At 35.6% G+C, this 15,994-nt stretch overlaps 3 protein-coding genes across 3 annotated transcripts in view; 1 reads left to right on the top strand and 2 right to left on the bottom strand.

The window, feature by feature from the left end:
- HELRODRAFT_84500 (hypothetical protein) overlaps nucleotides 1–7,959 on the top strand; it is a gene marked incomplete at both ends in the record, with an annotated part of 17,873 nt that extends 9,914 nt beyond the window's left edge. Inside the window, 5 exons of the mRNA XM_009025078.1 lie at nucleotides 2,711–2,891; nucleotides 3,997–4,051; nucleotides 6,091–6,650; nucleotides 7,227–7,526; nucleotides 7,801–7,959. Coding sequence (XP_009023326.1) covers nucleotides 2,711–2,891; nucleotides 3,997–4,051; nucleotides 6,091–6,650; nucleotides 7,227–7,526; nucleotides 7,801–7,959 — 1,255 coding nt within the window. The remainder of the gene's footprint in view (nucleotides 1–2,710; nucleotides 2,892–3,996; nucleotides 4,052–6,090; nucleotides 6,651–7,226; nucleotides 7,527–7,800) is intronic.
- A 419-nt stretch (nucleotides 7,960–8,378) lies between these two features.
- Nucleotides 8,379–9,631, bottom strand: HELRODRAFT_176916 (hypothetical protein; the record flags this gene model as incomplete). Its single annotated transcript, XM_009025153.1, has 3 exons — nucleotides 8,379–8,585; nucleotides 8,948–9,124; nucleotides 9,533–9,631. 3 exons carry the CDS (start codon nucleotides 9,629–9,631, stop codon nucleotides 8,379–8,381), a joined length of 483 nt encoding a protein of 160 aa, XP_009023401.1.
- Nucleotides 9,632–11,580: 1,949 nt separating this feature from the next.
- On the bottom strand, nucleotides 11,581–12,388 carry HELRODRAFT_176915 (hypothetical protein; the record flags this gene model as incomplete). Its single annotated transcript, XM_009025152.1, has 2 exons — nucleotides 11,581–11,723; nucleotides 11,953–12,388. 2 exons carry the CDS (start codon nucleotides 12,386–12,388, stop codon nucleotides 11,581–11,583), a joined length of 579 nt encoding a protein of 192 aa, XP_009023400.1.
- Nucleotides 12,389–15,994: the final 3,606 nt, after the last annotated feature.

The raw sequence follows: 15,994 nt of genomic DNA, 5'->3' as shown, positions 1-15,994 counted from the left end.
AAAATCGCTGATGAAAACATAAAAATCCACTGCTCCGTGTTCTATGGTAATGTATGCTAAACAAAACATCGACTGAACATCAATCATGCCAGTTTATTCCATTTTGAAAAAAATAAATTTTATTTATTTAGTTTTTTCATTTTGTTCATGCAAAAATACCTAGTATATATATATATAAACCCACACACTCATACACACACACACGTACACACACCGCAAACACGCACATCTAGTTGCTAATGAAGAAAATGACATACGGTCGTATTTGAAACGAACTTCGAAATATATTTCTAGTTTTTTTTGTTTGAGCAACAGCCGAATCCAGACAAGATTACAAATCAGGACCTTTTTGAGATGAGAAAGAACACTGGGGGGCCAAAAAAGATTATAAATAAAAGGCCATAGTGATAGGTCTACACGGATTCACAAATCAACAATGCAATCTGAAAGAATCATTTTAGCTGCACGCTCCGTTGAACTCAAGCTTGCAAATAATCCTCCAAGTCTAAACTCCCATTCAACTATATCTGGTGATAGTGAGGCTTCTTTTGTAGGTCCGTTTGATCAGTTGGATGCATATGTACTATGTGCGTAATGATACACACACACACACACACATACACACACACATACACACACACACACACACACACACATACATACACAGTGTTAGTCTCTACACTTCACAATATACATACTTAGTATTCTTTTCTTGATAACCAAACCTCAACCAAATGACGTCTTCTTCTCCCAACTGGTTTGAATTAAGCAAGTCGAACAAAGCATGGACTGGACGATGCAAAGTTTGTTTTTCAAGTTTAGCAAATCAATACTGCTTTATACTGGCGGAATAATAAATAGCATGGTAATATTGTTAGTTTCTTTTTAAAATGTAGAAACATTTTTAACTTCATATAAATATGCGGTAAGACAATAAAAAATCACAGTACTACTACTACTGCTACTACTGCTGCTACTACTATTACTACTGCTGTTGCTACTACTATTGCTACTGCTGCTTCTACTACTACTGCTGCTGCAACTACTACTATTTCTATTACTACTACAACGATTGCTACTGTTGCTGCTACTTCTACTACTACAACCACACAACTAACTACCATAACCACATTTATTATCACACACACACAAACACACACACACACAAACACACACAAACACACACACATACAAACAATCGTTCCTAGAAGCAAGTACTTACAGTGCAGTATACAAAGTTATAGAAAGCATTGAATGCGTTTTCAAATATTTTTGAGAAATTTTTTCAAAATTGTTTATTTTCATAAATATTTTGAATTCTAAATAAAATCTTTAGTTTATATTATGGAATATGTCTTGAAATCATTAAAATTTAGACAAACATAACAACACCCAAACACACACATACACACACAGAGACACAAACAAACACACACAAACACACATAAGTATGAACGCAAAATTTCTTGGCATATTTTTCATTAACTTCCTAATTGATCAACCAAACATATCAGAAATATATACAACGTAAAATAGTGAGAAGAAGAACAACCGACCAGCATTTGCTACTAGTTGAAAATATAATAAACACATAAAGATTAAAGATTAAACACATTAACGACGTCAACAACAACAGCCACAACAACAACAACAAAAACAACAACAAAGCTGATGTCATTTAAGGTAATACACAAACATTTTCAATTCTCTCAACACCTATTCGCAAACTACTCCATACATACTTAGCGGGTCATTAACGTCAACAACAACAATAACAACAATGACGTCATTACAAACCACATCACCAACAACTATGACGTCATCGTCAGTGACGACAATAACATCAACAAAATCATCAACTGTATGACAACATCCAGCAAGCACATCAACAAACACAATGACACCAACAACAAACTTAACAACAAAATATACCATCTATTTTAACAAAAAACCATAAACAACAACAACAACAAACTTAACAAAAAGCCATCATCATCGCCATCAACAACAACAACTACAACATCAACAACAACCAACACCACCACCACCAACGACAACAACAACAACATCGACAACAGAACTTCAACAAAAAAACATCAACAACAATGACGTCAGAAACTGTATAGAAAATAAAACTTATTGTAAATGCCAAGAGCATTGCTCAAACACGGTCGTCATCATTCCCAATGCCAACAATAGCCCGCCCACCCGTCCAAGAATATTAATATAATTGTCAGAGAAAACATACGTGTGTGTATTTTATATTTCTCCAAATACAAACAAAATTGTTTGTGGTGTGCGTGCGTGTGTATGTTGTATGTGTGTATGTGAATATGTGTATGTGTATGAGTGTGTGTGTATGAGTGTGTGTGTGTTTGTGGTAGAAGTGTGTGTATGTATGTGTGCGTGTGTGTGTTGTATGATTGTGTATATACTTATTACATTATATAAGTAGCATGTAATTAATCTGAACACATTTTATATTTGTCCTAATATAAACAAAATTGTTTGTGTGTGAATGAGTGTGTGTGTGTGTGTGTGTGTATGTGTGTGTGTGTCTATGTGTGTGTCTGTGTGTGTGAATGTTGCATGAGTGTATATATGTGTGTGTCGTATGAGTGTGTTTATCTACTGAATACACTTTACAACACGATACAGATAATAACTGATCGGAACATTTTTGATTAACATGAACTGATGAACCAAACAGTGCAGATGGCAATTACGAAGTGACCCTGATGACCATGGTCAGTATTCACAGCGATGGCAGGGTGAGGTGGGAGCCCCCTGTCGTCTACAAAAGTTCATGCCCCATTGACGTCGAGTTTTACCCCTTTGATGAGCAGCGGTGCAGCTTCAAATTCGGCTCATGGACCTATGACGGCTTTCAGGTTCGATTTTTATATTTCAACCAATCAATGGATGAAAGAATGAATGAATGAATGAACGAACGAACGAACGGAAGAACGAACGGACGATCGATCGAACGAACGAACGAACGAACGAATGAATGAATGAATGAATGAATGAATGAATGAATGAATGAATGAATGAATGAATGAATGAATGAATCATGTTTATTTCATGCTTGTATAATGTTTGTATCATGTTTATATAGTGTTTGTAACAAGTTTGTATAATGTTCGTTTCGTGTTTATTTCATGTTTGTTTCGTATTTGTATCATGTTTGTATCTTTGTATGCGTATTGCGTGTGTGTGCACGAAACAAAAACAATCACATAACATGAAAGGGAGAAGTACAAAGTTGCCTACCTTTTGTCGATTAATTTTTTTCTAAACTTTAATTCCAGCCATGGCCTACCCATGTTCAATTAGTTCATATCTCACCTACCCACACACAGCTAACTCAATCCCTAGTTAACTCAACTAACTTTACACTTTCCTATGTGTTTGTATGATTTATATAACAAAATGTAGGAAAAACAGAGAAAAATAGACAAATTACTACAATATTACAGCCATGTTTGTATGTGTGTATGCGTATGTATGCGTGTGTGTATGTGTGTGTATTTCGGTATGTGTGTTTGTATGTATGTATGTTTTAACTTATGTATGCATTTTTTGTATGTGTGTAGGTTTGGATTATTTTAGAACTTTCTAAATAAAAAAAACTAAAAAAACTGAACGGCATTTAGTGAGAAGCCCCCTCGCCGCGTCAAGGCAGCCGTTCACGAGGGGGTTAATAATAAAACGACAGTGTCTAGAAATAATAAGTAACGAATGGTCTAGTAATAATAAACAACTTAACTAAAATATAACAAAGATAATATTGTGTTGAATGTTGTGTTTGATTGTTGTTGTTGGTGTTGTGCCGAACAAAAAACAATACAATACAATACAAATAGAACTTAAGAATGAAAAAATAGAGTTCCTAACTTACCTATGTTCACTAAATTAACTCACCTACTTATGTTCAATTAGCTCAACTTACGAATTAATCCTACCTATTTGTACAATTACGAAGAAAAAAGTAAGGAAAAGAGGATAAAACATCAAGCAAACAAAACAACGAATGTATGCTTGTATGTATGTATGCATGTGTGTGTGTTTGTGTGTGTGTTACTAATAATATCAGTAAAATAAACGAATAAGTCTAGAATTAATATGTAACAATATAAATAACGAATTCTAGAAATAATAATTTAACTAAAATATAAGGAAAATAATATTGTGTTGATTGTTGTGTTTGATTGTTGTTGTTGGTGCTGTGTTGAACATAAAACAATACAAAACAATACAAATAAAATAGAACTTAAGAATGAAAGAATAGAGTTCCTAACCTACCTATGTTCACTAAATTAACTCACCTATGTTCAATTAGCTCAACTTACGAATTAACCTACCTACTTATACGATTACGAAGAAAAAAGTAAGGAAAAGAGAATAAAACAAACAAAACAACAAGACAACGAATGCATGTATGTATGTATGTGTGTGTACGTGTGTGTACGTGTGTGTGTGTTTGTATGTGTATGACCGCGCAATAATAATAACCGTAAAATAAACGAATAATTCTAGAAATAATATGTAACGAAGTCTAGAAATAATAAAATAAAGTAAAAAAATGGACCAGACGCTAAGGGAATGCCCTAAACCGCCCGGTCGGATTTCAACATGTTCTCGGCTTCTATTTATACCAGTTCCATTCATGTATTCTTATCATTTCAATCATTGACATTATTAAAAAACATTATTTAATGTATAGGAAACATTATTATATGTGTTTAACAACAATATATTAACTATACTAAAATGAATTCAACGAATGCCTACGGGCTTCCTGATGGGATGGTTCGAGTATGTGTACAATACACTATTATATAGTTGAATTCACATAACAATTGAAAAATGAAAATATTTATTTCTTTTATTTAATTTTTTTTGTTTAAATTCTTTTATATATTATACTTAAAATCAATTCAATCATTCACATCAGTAAAAAGTTTATTGGTTTGATGTTATTCATTTTTCATATTGATCTTCACAACAGAGTGTGTGTGTGTGAGATGTGCGTGCGTGCGTGCGTGTATTTGTGTCAAGTTATAAAATTAAGTTATTAATAAGGAGTTTGTTGATTAATAATAATATGACGTCATTTCCGCCAACTATTCCACAACACATACACACTACATTCTCTGTAGTTGTAATGTTTGTCACTTAATTTACCATGTCTTTCTTTCTCTTTTTTACTTCGTAATTTTGAAACTTGGTAAGGTAATTTGAACGTATTTGAACGTACAAACAAACACAAGCAAACAAACAAACACAAACAAACACAGACACACACACAGACATACACAAACGAAATTTTTTCTTAAATGGTAAAGTAAGAAAGGAGCGGTGCGGTTTCAAGTACACCAGCTTGCATACGCACACACACACACACACCACACACACACATACATACACACACACAGTCAGCCAAACTGACAAGAAAACAACCAACTAGGCAACCAACGAAACAACCGATCTAACAACCAAACAGCCAAAGTATCAACCTTTCAACCAACCAACCAAACAAACAAACAACCAAAAAACAAACAGACAGACATATATACAAAAAAACACAAGCATGCAAACAAACAAACATATAAATACGCTTATGCATGTGTGCTTGTGTGTGTGTGTGTGTGTGTGTGTGTGTGTGTGTGTGTGTGTGTGTGTGTGTGTGTGTGTGTGTGTGTGTGATATACACAAATGAAATGAAATATATTAAAATAATTAATTCCAACACAAAGCTTATTATGGAAACCGTGTGAATGACTGAATGGATGAACAAACGAACGAACGAGCGAACATATGAATGAATGAATAGATAAACGAACGAACAAACGAGCGTACGTATGAACGAATGAATGGATGAACGAACAAACGAACGAGCGAACATATGAATGAATGAATGGATGAATGGATGAACGAACAAACACACACACGTACATACGTACATATAGGTAGATCTGAAACATCTTTACGACAACAACATCAACAACTTCTTCGAACATGACATCTCAACAAGTGACGCCAACAACAGCGACATTTACGACAACGACACGGAAATTGTCGACACAGACTCGGGTAGTATAGATTTGCGGGATTTTACGGAAAGCGTGGAATGGGATCTGTTGAAGGTCCCGGGACGCAGGAATCAGAAATACTACACTTGCTGCGTCGAGCCTTTCACGGATATCACTTTCAGTATTTTCATCAGGAGGAAGACTCTTTTCCATACTGTCAACTTGATCATCCCGTGCGTCTCTATCACCTGCCTTACGGTTCTTGTCTTCTATCTCCCATCTGACAGTGGTGAGAAGATTTCATTATGCATCTCCATTCTGCTCTCCTTGACTGTGTTCTTTCTGCTGCTGGCTGAAATCATCCCCCCGACATCCCTTGTGATTCCTCTGATTGGAAAGTTCCTGCTGTTCACGATGATACTGGTCACTCTTTCCATCGTCACAACGGTCATCGTCTTAAACGTCCACTTCAGGTCGGCGTCCGCCCACACGATGCCTGTCTGGGTTCGAATCCTCTTCCTTCGCGTCCTGTCCCGACTGCTCGGTCTGCAGGATAAAAAGTTTTGTGACGCCGCTACTAGGAATGAATCGTCTGAGGAGGAGTTGAGTGGCGATGTCAGTGAACTGGAGCCATTGAATAAAAACGTTTACAACATCATGGATGACGTCACGGGAAGAAATGTAAATTATGTACCGGACGACCATGAGTTCAATGTAGATTCAGATTCCAACGTCATGACGTCACAAGCAACAGCAGCAGTTGGCAGGTTCCATAAAAACAGCTGGCAAGAGATGGAGTATAAAAGACTGCAGAGTCAGCATGAACAAGTCGTCGCAAAATTAAACCAACTCCAACAACAGTATCGACGCAAACGACAACAACAACAACATGCACCGCAATTATTTCCAATTCACAGCAAAGAGAACACGACGACGACAGAAGCAACAACAGCGACGACACTGTCTTCATACCCGCTTCTCATCAACGTGACCCGCAGTTACTTGGGGGGTGGGAGTTTGGCTTCCTCAGGAGCAGGGGGCATCTCATCAAATTGGGGCTACTCAAAGAAAAACAGTTTTCGACGAAAACAACTACAGCAAACCTCACTAACAACAGCAACAATGACGTCATCGTCGGCACAACTTTCACGATTGCAGCGACGAACTAGGTCGCCGGCAACATTGCAACAGCAGTTTCATCATCAGAACGTAAAAATACAAAAATGTCCCGGAAGTCCCATGTTTAGAATCGAAAAAATTTCAAACATAAAAGAACCTACGGCCAATGTTCATACAGCCTCCTACGTAAACAATGACAACGATGATGTCACAGCCACCAGCGACGCAGCAGCAGCAACAGCCGCGCCACAACAAACCAGCGACCAAACGACCCGTAAGAACAACTTATCAGGGCAGCGACCTATGAGGCAGTTCATGAAGAGTTCCGAGTTTGTCGCCAGGCACATGGTCGATGAAGACGAAGGCGCAAACGTTAGTGTTGTTAGTGTCATTTTTTTAACGTCATTGAAGTTAGTGTCATTGTCGTTAGTGTCATTTTTTTGTTGTTGTTACTACAGTACATCTACTGTTACTTTCAATTTTGTTGCTGTTTTTTGCTTCAGCAGCTATCATCGTTAAATTTAAAATATAGTCACCGCCATTACCATCATCGTCATCAGCTTGATCATCATCATATCACCATCATCATCATCACCACCACCGTCAGCATCATCATCATCATCAACACCATCACCATCATCATCAGATTCGTGAGGATTGGAAATTAGTGGCCAGGGTCCTGGATCGTTTGTTCCTCTTCATCTTCAGTTGCACGTGCGTCGTTGGTACCATAGGGATAATCATGAAGGCCCCCACCATTTATGACGATAGATTGCCCATCACTACTACTTCCGGCAGAAGATGATGATGATGAAGATGATGACGAAGAGGATGAGGATGAAGATGATGAAAATGATGATGAAGATGATGATGAAGATGACGTCTTTAATAATGACGATGACATACATGGTTCATTGATATGATAATGTTTGTGAATATGACGATGGTGACGAGAATTATAAATAAGTTGTGTGTGTGTGTGTGTGTGTGTGCGCGCGCGCGAGCGTATCTCAATTTTATATATAACTTATTTTTAGCTTTGAATTAATTAAATTTTCGTTTTAATAAAATGAAAACTCACTAAAATTAAATAGATATAACTTCACCGAAGAATTAGGAACTGCAATAAAACCAAGAAACTCTAACACATAAAATAAAAATAATATTGACACACACACACACGCACACACAGACAGACAGATAACTCAATAAAACTTCGTCACATCAAACGATTTTAAAAAACCACAGCAAAGATATAACAGAGCCGGCAATGAATAAAATAATGGCCATAGTCAGGACAACGACCGGCAGTGAATCAGACAGGAGACAAATGGAATACATGATGAGAAACAAGACAGCCACTACCACTCCGAACAGCAAAATGAGCAAGGCGATTGTCCATTTGTCCACTACTTCGTCCGCTTCTCTGGGCTGTTGGTTTTGTCGGTAGTGGCCATCTTTTTTGGTAATCTGATTTATTTTGTTGATGTTATATACTTGTTTATCGTAGCGTTTATATGCGGGAACTCATCCAAAACATTGTTTTATTCAGAATGTAAATCTAAAGAGTCTGCTGCCAATTGAAATCGTGCGTTGGGAAGAGCAATATCTAACAGAGAATCAGACGCATTATGTATGACGACGAGGACTTTATGGCGTTCGAACCCTCTCACTGCAACGAAGAACTAAGCGCCTTTCTACCGCTACACCGTTTTTTCTCGTATAAATAGAGGTAGTAAGAGATAAAACAAAAGAGAGAGAAAAAGAGAGAGAGGAGAGAGAGAGAGAAATACCTTCTGATCGAAAAGAAATGGTACAGCATGTGTGACTTGAACAGGTTTGAAGTTGGCAGGCGAAAAGTTGAGAAGTTTGTCGACCATGTCCTTCTCATCTTCTTCATTGACCTCTGCCGCTGTTTCCGATGGATCGAAAAAATTGTATTTCAACTTTCCTTTTCCTCTTACGTTCTCCTGTTTTGTTGGGGGAAATGATGTTTTGGGTCGTGGCTTAGTAGGGAAGGAGGATTTGTTACGGTTGTTTGTGTTGTGTTGGTGCGTAAAAAACAAAATTAACGGTTTTTTTATTAGCCGACAGTTAATTATACAGAATAAATGAAGAACAGTAATTGAGTTTGAACGTTGATCAAGAAGTGTTCGCGTCATAATGATGTACTATAGTTCAATCACGATCATTATTCAAAAGTTTTTTCATGGAGATTCCCATTAAGGCCGCACTTCATACCAGCAAATCGTTAAACGACAGACACACGATGCACAGGGCAATCTCAAAACCGAAATTTCACATAGCTACCAGACTAATAGGAAAATTTTCTTTAAAAAAGGTTAGTTTGACGAAACAATGGCATAGTTAAGACAAACTTTTTTCATGAATTCAAAAGCTCTGGTTGGTTTTGAGGCGACTGAACCACACTGATCGAAGATGACATAAGCAAGTAGTTGACAATACAGTAGCAGCATTGTGAGTGGTTCTTCTGTACTCTTAAATAAGCAAATTTTATTAATAATTAACTAGTTTGATAATTTTTTCAAGTTTCAATACGCTCACTGCTATTCAGTTAATTAAATTAATCCATCTAATCTAATTGATAGATCTATCTATAAAGAATAATGCGGATGATTTAAATTTGTCTATATTACAACTTAATATTTAGAAAAAGAGAGAGAGAGAGAGAGAGAGAGAAAGAGAGAGGACTATCTCTATTATCAATGATATAATTTTTTGATAAATATTTATAATAATTGTGTATTTTTATACAAATCTTATAAATAGAGAAAGCAGGCCTCACCCGACGTTTACTTGTCTTGTTTGTTTATAGCACTGACGACCAAGCAATGATAGGAGACTGCAAAAAACCTATTAAAATAAATAAAAATTTAACTTTTTAAGGTTTCGCATCTTATAAGAATGATGACATTATCGATTTCACTTTAAAAAAAAATTAACTTTAGTTAGTAGAGGAAGCCTAAGTACTTCATGTTAAGACATTTTGTTTCGGATTTTGCCGGAAAAGGTAACTTATGACGTCATCGAATTCTTGACGTAATCGAATTGTTCTCAATGCAGGCCCTCACGGCAAAAAGTGTGCTCACCTCTTAGTTATATAGTCATTAAATACAGACGGTAGAACAAAACCGAAGTAACGAAAAATAATGCTAAATTCTATTTAAATAAACTTGAAATTTTTTTAAATATCACCAGAAAAATAACGCGTTAAAGTTTATTGAAACCTTCTGAAGACACAATAGTACGACATTTAAGAAGTTGAAAATTAGAAAAAAAATGAGGAAATAAGGAATAAAATCTTAATAAAAATCAGATATAAGTTTTTGAAGAATTAAAAATAATGATTAGGTTCCATCGGGTTGATTGTTACGATAATTGAATGCCTAATAAATTATAATTAATAAAATATATCCTAAAAATTGTGCGAAATACGACAACGCTACAACAACAATATAACTAATATTCAAAAGATTCATCACAAATGTAAATATTTTATATATATATATAAATGTGTATCTGTGTGTGTGTGTGTTTGTGTGTGTGTACGTAGAATAAATTAAAAAGTGCTGTAGTACCAGAGAACAAGAACTAAATGATTGAAAGTTAAAACATGAACGCTACTATATTGAAATATAATATTCTCCCATTCATAAATTGTTTATATAAATATTTGAATATAAATAATTCAATTTAATATATCATATAAATAAACAAATATCAAGAACATTCATAATTGGTAAATATAGCGTTATACAATTTTGTATTAAAAATAATGCTTTCTTAAAAATATAAAACAATACAGGGCTCTTTTCAAATGACTAATTATTATTTAATAAAAATAATTTGACAAAAATACGGAATAATTCAATTACTGTAAAATTTAAATTTAAAATAAATAAATGCAAGGTAATGTACGCGTTAAAATAGATTTAGTAGAAAAAAAATCACAAATTCGCGTCAAAAAATAAAGCTTATTAATATCAACCAAAGTTAAATCAAACTAGCTACAACAACACCGACAACAACAAATGATAAATATATTGACTAGAAATCTGTTTTGGTAAAAATTGTAAAAATTCAATTGTTGTGTCATCATCATCAGCCTCATCATCATCATTCTCATCATCCTCACCCCCATCATTCTCATCATCATCATCGTTCTCTTCAGAATATGTATAATGAAAACATTGTCTAGTAGTACTTAGGTGTTTAATTACCAGCAAATGTTTGTACTAGCAAGTACAAAAAACCTCAAAACACTGAAAATGTATAAAAATACAAAGATTAAGCATGTTACATAATCAGTACATATTTATCACCTACAATATAAAATTTCTTCAACAAAAATCATCCTTATTTAACAGAGAACAATAAATTTTTCTTGATTTAATGTTTTCAAGATTTAATTTTTGATTTCTCCTTTGTCGATGTTGACAGTCAAATTGCGGTGATCGTACCATGTGGAGTTATTTGCCTGGTTCATTTGCTCATTGTTGTTGTCGTTAGCAGTGAAGTGGTCAACTACATCTGTTTCATTGGTCAACTCTGGGTAAGAATTTTATGAATATTCATTTTTTTATACTAAAAATAACTACAAGAACATACAATAACATACATACATACATACACAAATAAAAGTTGAATAAAAGCCATTCCTCCATTTTCAAAATTTGAATAAACTACAAAAATAATATTGCACCATCTTCTATAATGATAGATTTATTGAAAATAAAAAACCTAAAATAAATTAAACAGTTAATTAGGTCTTATTTACCTAGGTGCAGATTTAAAAAACTCTCATTGTCATGATGACCATTTCCATGAAGTTTGTTGCCTCGATTACTATGATCGATGATGCTACCAATGTTAGCTTTCTCATTCAGTAAAGAAATCCCGCCATTTTCATTAGTTTTCTGCTGCTGTTGGTGATGCTGTTGATGAAGCTGCGGATGTTTAGTGTTAGGATCCCAGACGAAAATGTAGTAAATGGCGAGGACAATGGCGGCCAGAGAGACGGCCAGTACGTAGGCGAGGACTGTAGCCAGACGGATAAGTTTCTTGTTGGATTTGGACGCCATCTTAGTTCTCTTGTTCTCGCCCGTGTACGTCGGTCCGTGTTTGTTGCTGGTGGATGTAGTAGTTGCTGCTGATGTCGACGCGTTACTTCGCAAGTTCACACCGCCGGAGGAGAAACCAGATTCCCTAACCATCATTTTCAAACGAGATAAAAATGGAACTTTTAAATAATTAAACTAAAATAACAAAACGATAACATTGATTAGATAAATTTAATAAAACATTCAAAGACAAACGAACTAAAGTATAAAAAAGATGTTTTCAAAATATTTTATAGGTTGGTTTATTTTTTATGCACCAAGCTTAATGTCGCACGTTCGATTGTGAAAGGTTCCAAATGGATCCATAAGCACCCTGACGTCAGTGATTGTATTGGCAGTAAATCCTAATTTAGCAAGGAACTCTTTCCATATCGTCGTTTGTATCATATACTTCTAACATAAATCACCATATATACATCATTATAATAACTCTACATTAGTATTGCGTGCTTTTTAATGCCGATTCAGTCTACATGTACCATTCATATACATATGATTCCATCTAATTTATACATTTGTGACTGTAGGAACGCAACATTTAAATACAGTATGTAACAGCAAAGATGACAGCATGTCCATTGTTCTTGTTCGAAAATTCAACTTTATGTCTGATAGTTCTGCCGAATGTACGAACATTTTCCATTCTAATAAAACCTCAAAGTAATAGAAAATAATATCTGTCAGCTGAAAAGAAAAACAAAACAGAAAAAGTAGTAACTTGCAGACAAAATCTCACGTGTTTATGTACGAGTGTGAATGTATGTAATGTGAGCCAAGACAGAGCCGGCTGAAATATTTTATGTAGGTGGTTGAAATAAGAATCCAGCCTCTAAAGTTCAATTTTTAATTTTCTAATCATTTGAGCAAATTAAAAACGCAAGAAAATAATAAAAATGAAACTATTGTTAGAGTTACGATGATAAAGAATTTTTTTTTCATAGATCAATGTCCAACAATGCAACCAGGCAGAACCCTAAAGTCTATCTACCATACCATTAAAAAATTACACCACAGTTTTCACTTGCGTTTTTAAACTAACTAGAGTATAAATTAAAATTGGACCGCATTAATCATCACAATCCATGCACAGAAATCTTTTACCTCAGAAAATTAATGAAAAACAAAGAGATAAACACAAATAATGATGATGATAATAATAATAAAAAAAATTGACATTTGAAAAACTAAATAATAATAACCAACTAATTGATTAATCAATTAATTAAAAAACGCAATCTATAATTATATATCCAAAGAAAAACGTCGGTTAGAATATTAATCATATCAATATATATATACATATACATATAGAAAAATACTTCCAAGTATGATAATATATGTACGCACCAGCTACACACACATACGCACACACACGCAAACACATCATTTGAGCTGGGCCAATGTTTTTTTGATTGTACTCAAGGGACTTTCAGAACGATTCAGAGTTTTGCCGGCTGTTGAACTCGCCGAATCCTGCTTTTGAGTAAAAATTATCACCATTTCATTATCACCGTCATCATCATCATTCTCGCAATCGTCGTTATCACTATCAATAACAATCATCATTACGATTCACCTTTATCATTTGTTACTATGATAAAATCAATCCATTTAAACGAAGCTTGACATTAAGTTGTACAGAAACACACACACACACAGACAGACAGACACACATACAGACACACCACACACACACACACACACACACACACACACACACACAGACAGACAGACAGACACAAAGAAACACAGACAGACCTGTTGAATGGGAGAGTTAAGAAGACCCTGATCAGTTAGAGACATCAGATTCTTCCTTCTTCTCTGCCTACTCACTGTATGATGTAATGAGGATGATGACGATGATGATGGTGATGAAGTGTGAGATGAATTGTAATCAAGGAATTTATTTTTATTCATGATAAAAATTATGATACTGCAACAATGATGGCAGTGTTTGAGGATATACGGTTGAGGAAATGATATTTTATGAAGACGAAACATGCTGGTGGAAAAATTTGCCATGTAGAAATGAACAAAAATCCCTAAAACCCATCACTACTATAGCTAGCTTTCACCAATGACATGATCATCTTCATGATCACCATTCGCATCTTCATCGTCACTTTTACTCACCAGTCGTATCCTGGACGATATTCTCTTTACAATCCATTTCCTGTTTACATGTTTCGTAACTACTATTTTGAGTGGCTTCGCCATTATTGCTACTTTGTAACTTCGTAATCTTCTGCTGTTTTGAGGTATGCTGTGGTTGTTGCTGCTGCTGCTGCTGTTGTCGTAGCCTGGAAGAAGCTCTAGTGCTGACGCACGTTTGCACGCATAATTCTTCCACCGCATTACGTTCTTCCAAAGTTTTTGATGATTTTCTAGATAACGATTTAACACTAATTTCGTTTAGTCTCGTCGCGCGATGGGGTGACGATGTTGTCGCTGCTGCCGCAACTGCTGATTGAATGTTGTAGTTTCCCTGTTGAAAATCATCCTCCTCACTTTTGGAGCGCCTATTTTTCGACCTGAGTCTCAGCTTGCTAGATCGGGTTGATGTCGTCGGAAGTAAAGGAACCGAGAACTGGAAACAGTCTGGTTCATTAAGGTTTGTGGTTGTTGTTGCAGCTGCTGATGTTGTTGCTATTGTAGTAGTTGTTGTCGTCACTGATAATGTTTTATTGATGCTAGATACTGCTACTGTTGTCACGTTGATATGATCTGTTGTTGCTTTTATTGAATTGATGTCATTGGTTGATGTCGTTGCTGTCGTCATGGGAGCATAATAAATCGTTGAATTAGTAGCTGGATCAGTTGCTGTTATGATTGTGGTTGCTGCTGTGGTTGCTGCTGTGGTTGCTGCTGCAGCTACTGATGTAGTCGCTGCAGTTGATGAGAGACTGTCAAAAAATGTGGAATCACATGTTGCAGTTGAATCAACCCGATTCGATATCATCTCTAATGGCTTCATGTTTCTCTTTACCTCACTCTCATCGTCGTCGTCGTCATCTTCATCACCATCCTCATCGTAAATTTTATCACTAATATCATTTACATTGATCCTGTTGTTGCCATTCACATCCTCAATGTTGAATGCAGAATCAGGAGAAACATCCTTCCTTCTGCAATCATCATCGTCGTCTTCATCACCATCACGCAACTTCTTTTCACCACAACTCGCCTTCTCTCTCTCCTCCTTATTACCATCATCATTTTTATCCATCCTACCACCATCATCACCATCACCATCATCATCTCTAGCACTATCATCATCATCTATGAACTTGTACGAGCTTATCTGAAGGTTTTTATCTTTGCATAAGATGTAAGGCTGTGTAGAATCACCGACGCCATCATCGTCGTCGTCGTCACCATCATCATCTTCATCATGGATTTTAATGATGTGATGCTGATAAGGGTTAGGATTAGTAGTAGGACTAACATTTTCATCATCGTCGTCGTTATTGGGGGGGCTATTGGGTGTTGATGATTTGTTATTAGTAACATTTTCAAAAAAATTTTCTCTCTTATCATGACCAGCTGTACCACCAGCAAGGCCACCGTCCTCACCATCATCATCTTCATCATAGATGTGCACCGTGTCGTTGAAATACTTTTGCAGTTTGATTGCTTTATTTCCACCAACTGCATCATTCTCTACTTCCTCTTCTTCTTCCTCATCCATGTCGTCATCCC

Source organism: Helobdella robusta, assembly GCF_000326865.2.
Source record: "Helobdella robusta unplaced genomic scaffold HELROscaffold_40, whole genome shotgun sequence".
Taxonomy (NCBI): domain Eukaryota; kingdom Metazoa; phylum Annelida; class Clitellata; order Rhynchobdellida; family Glossiphoniidae; genus Helobdella; species Helobdella robusta.
Note: the sequence above shows the minus strand (reverse complement) of the source record. Positions and strands in the feature narration are given on the sequence as shown.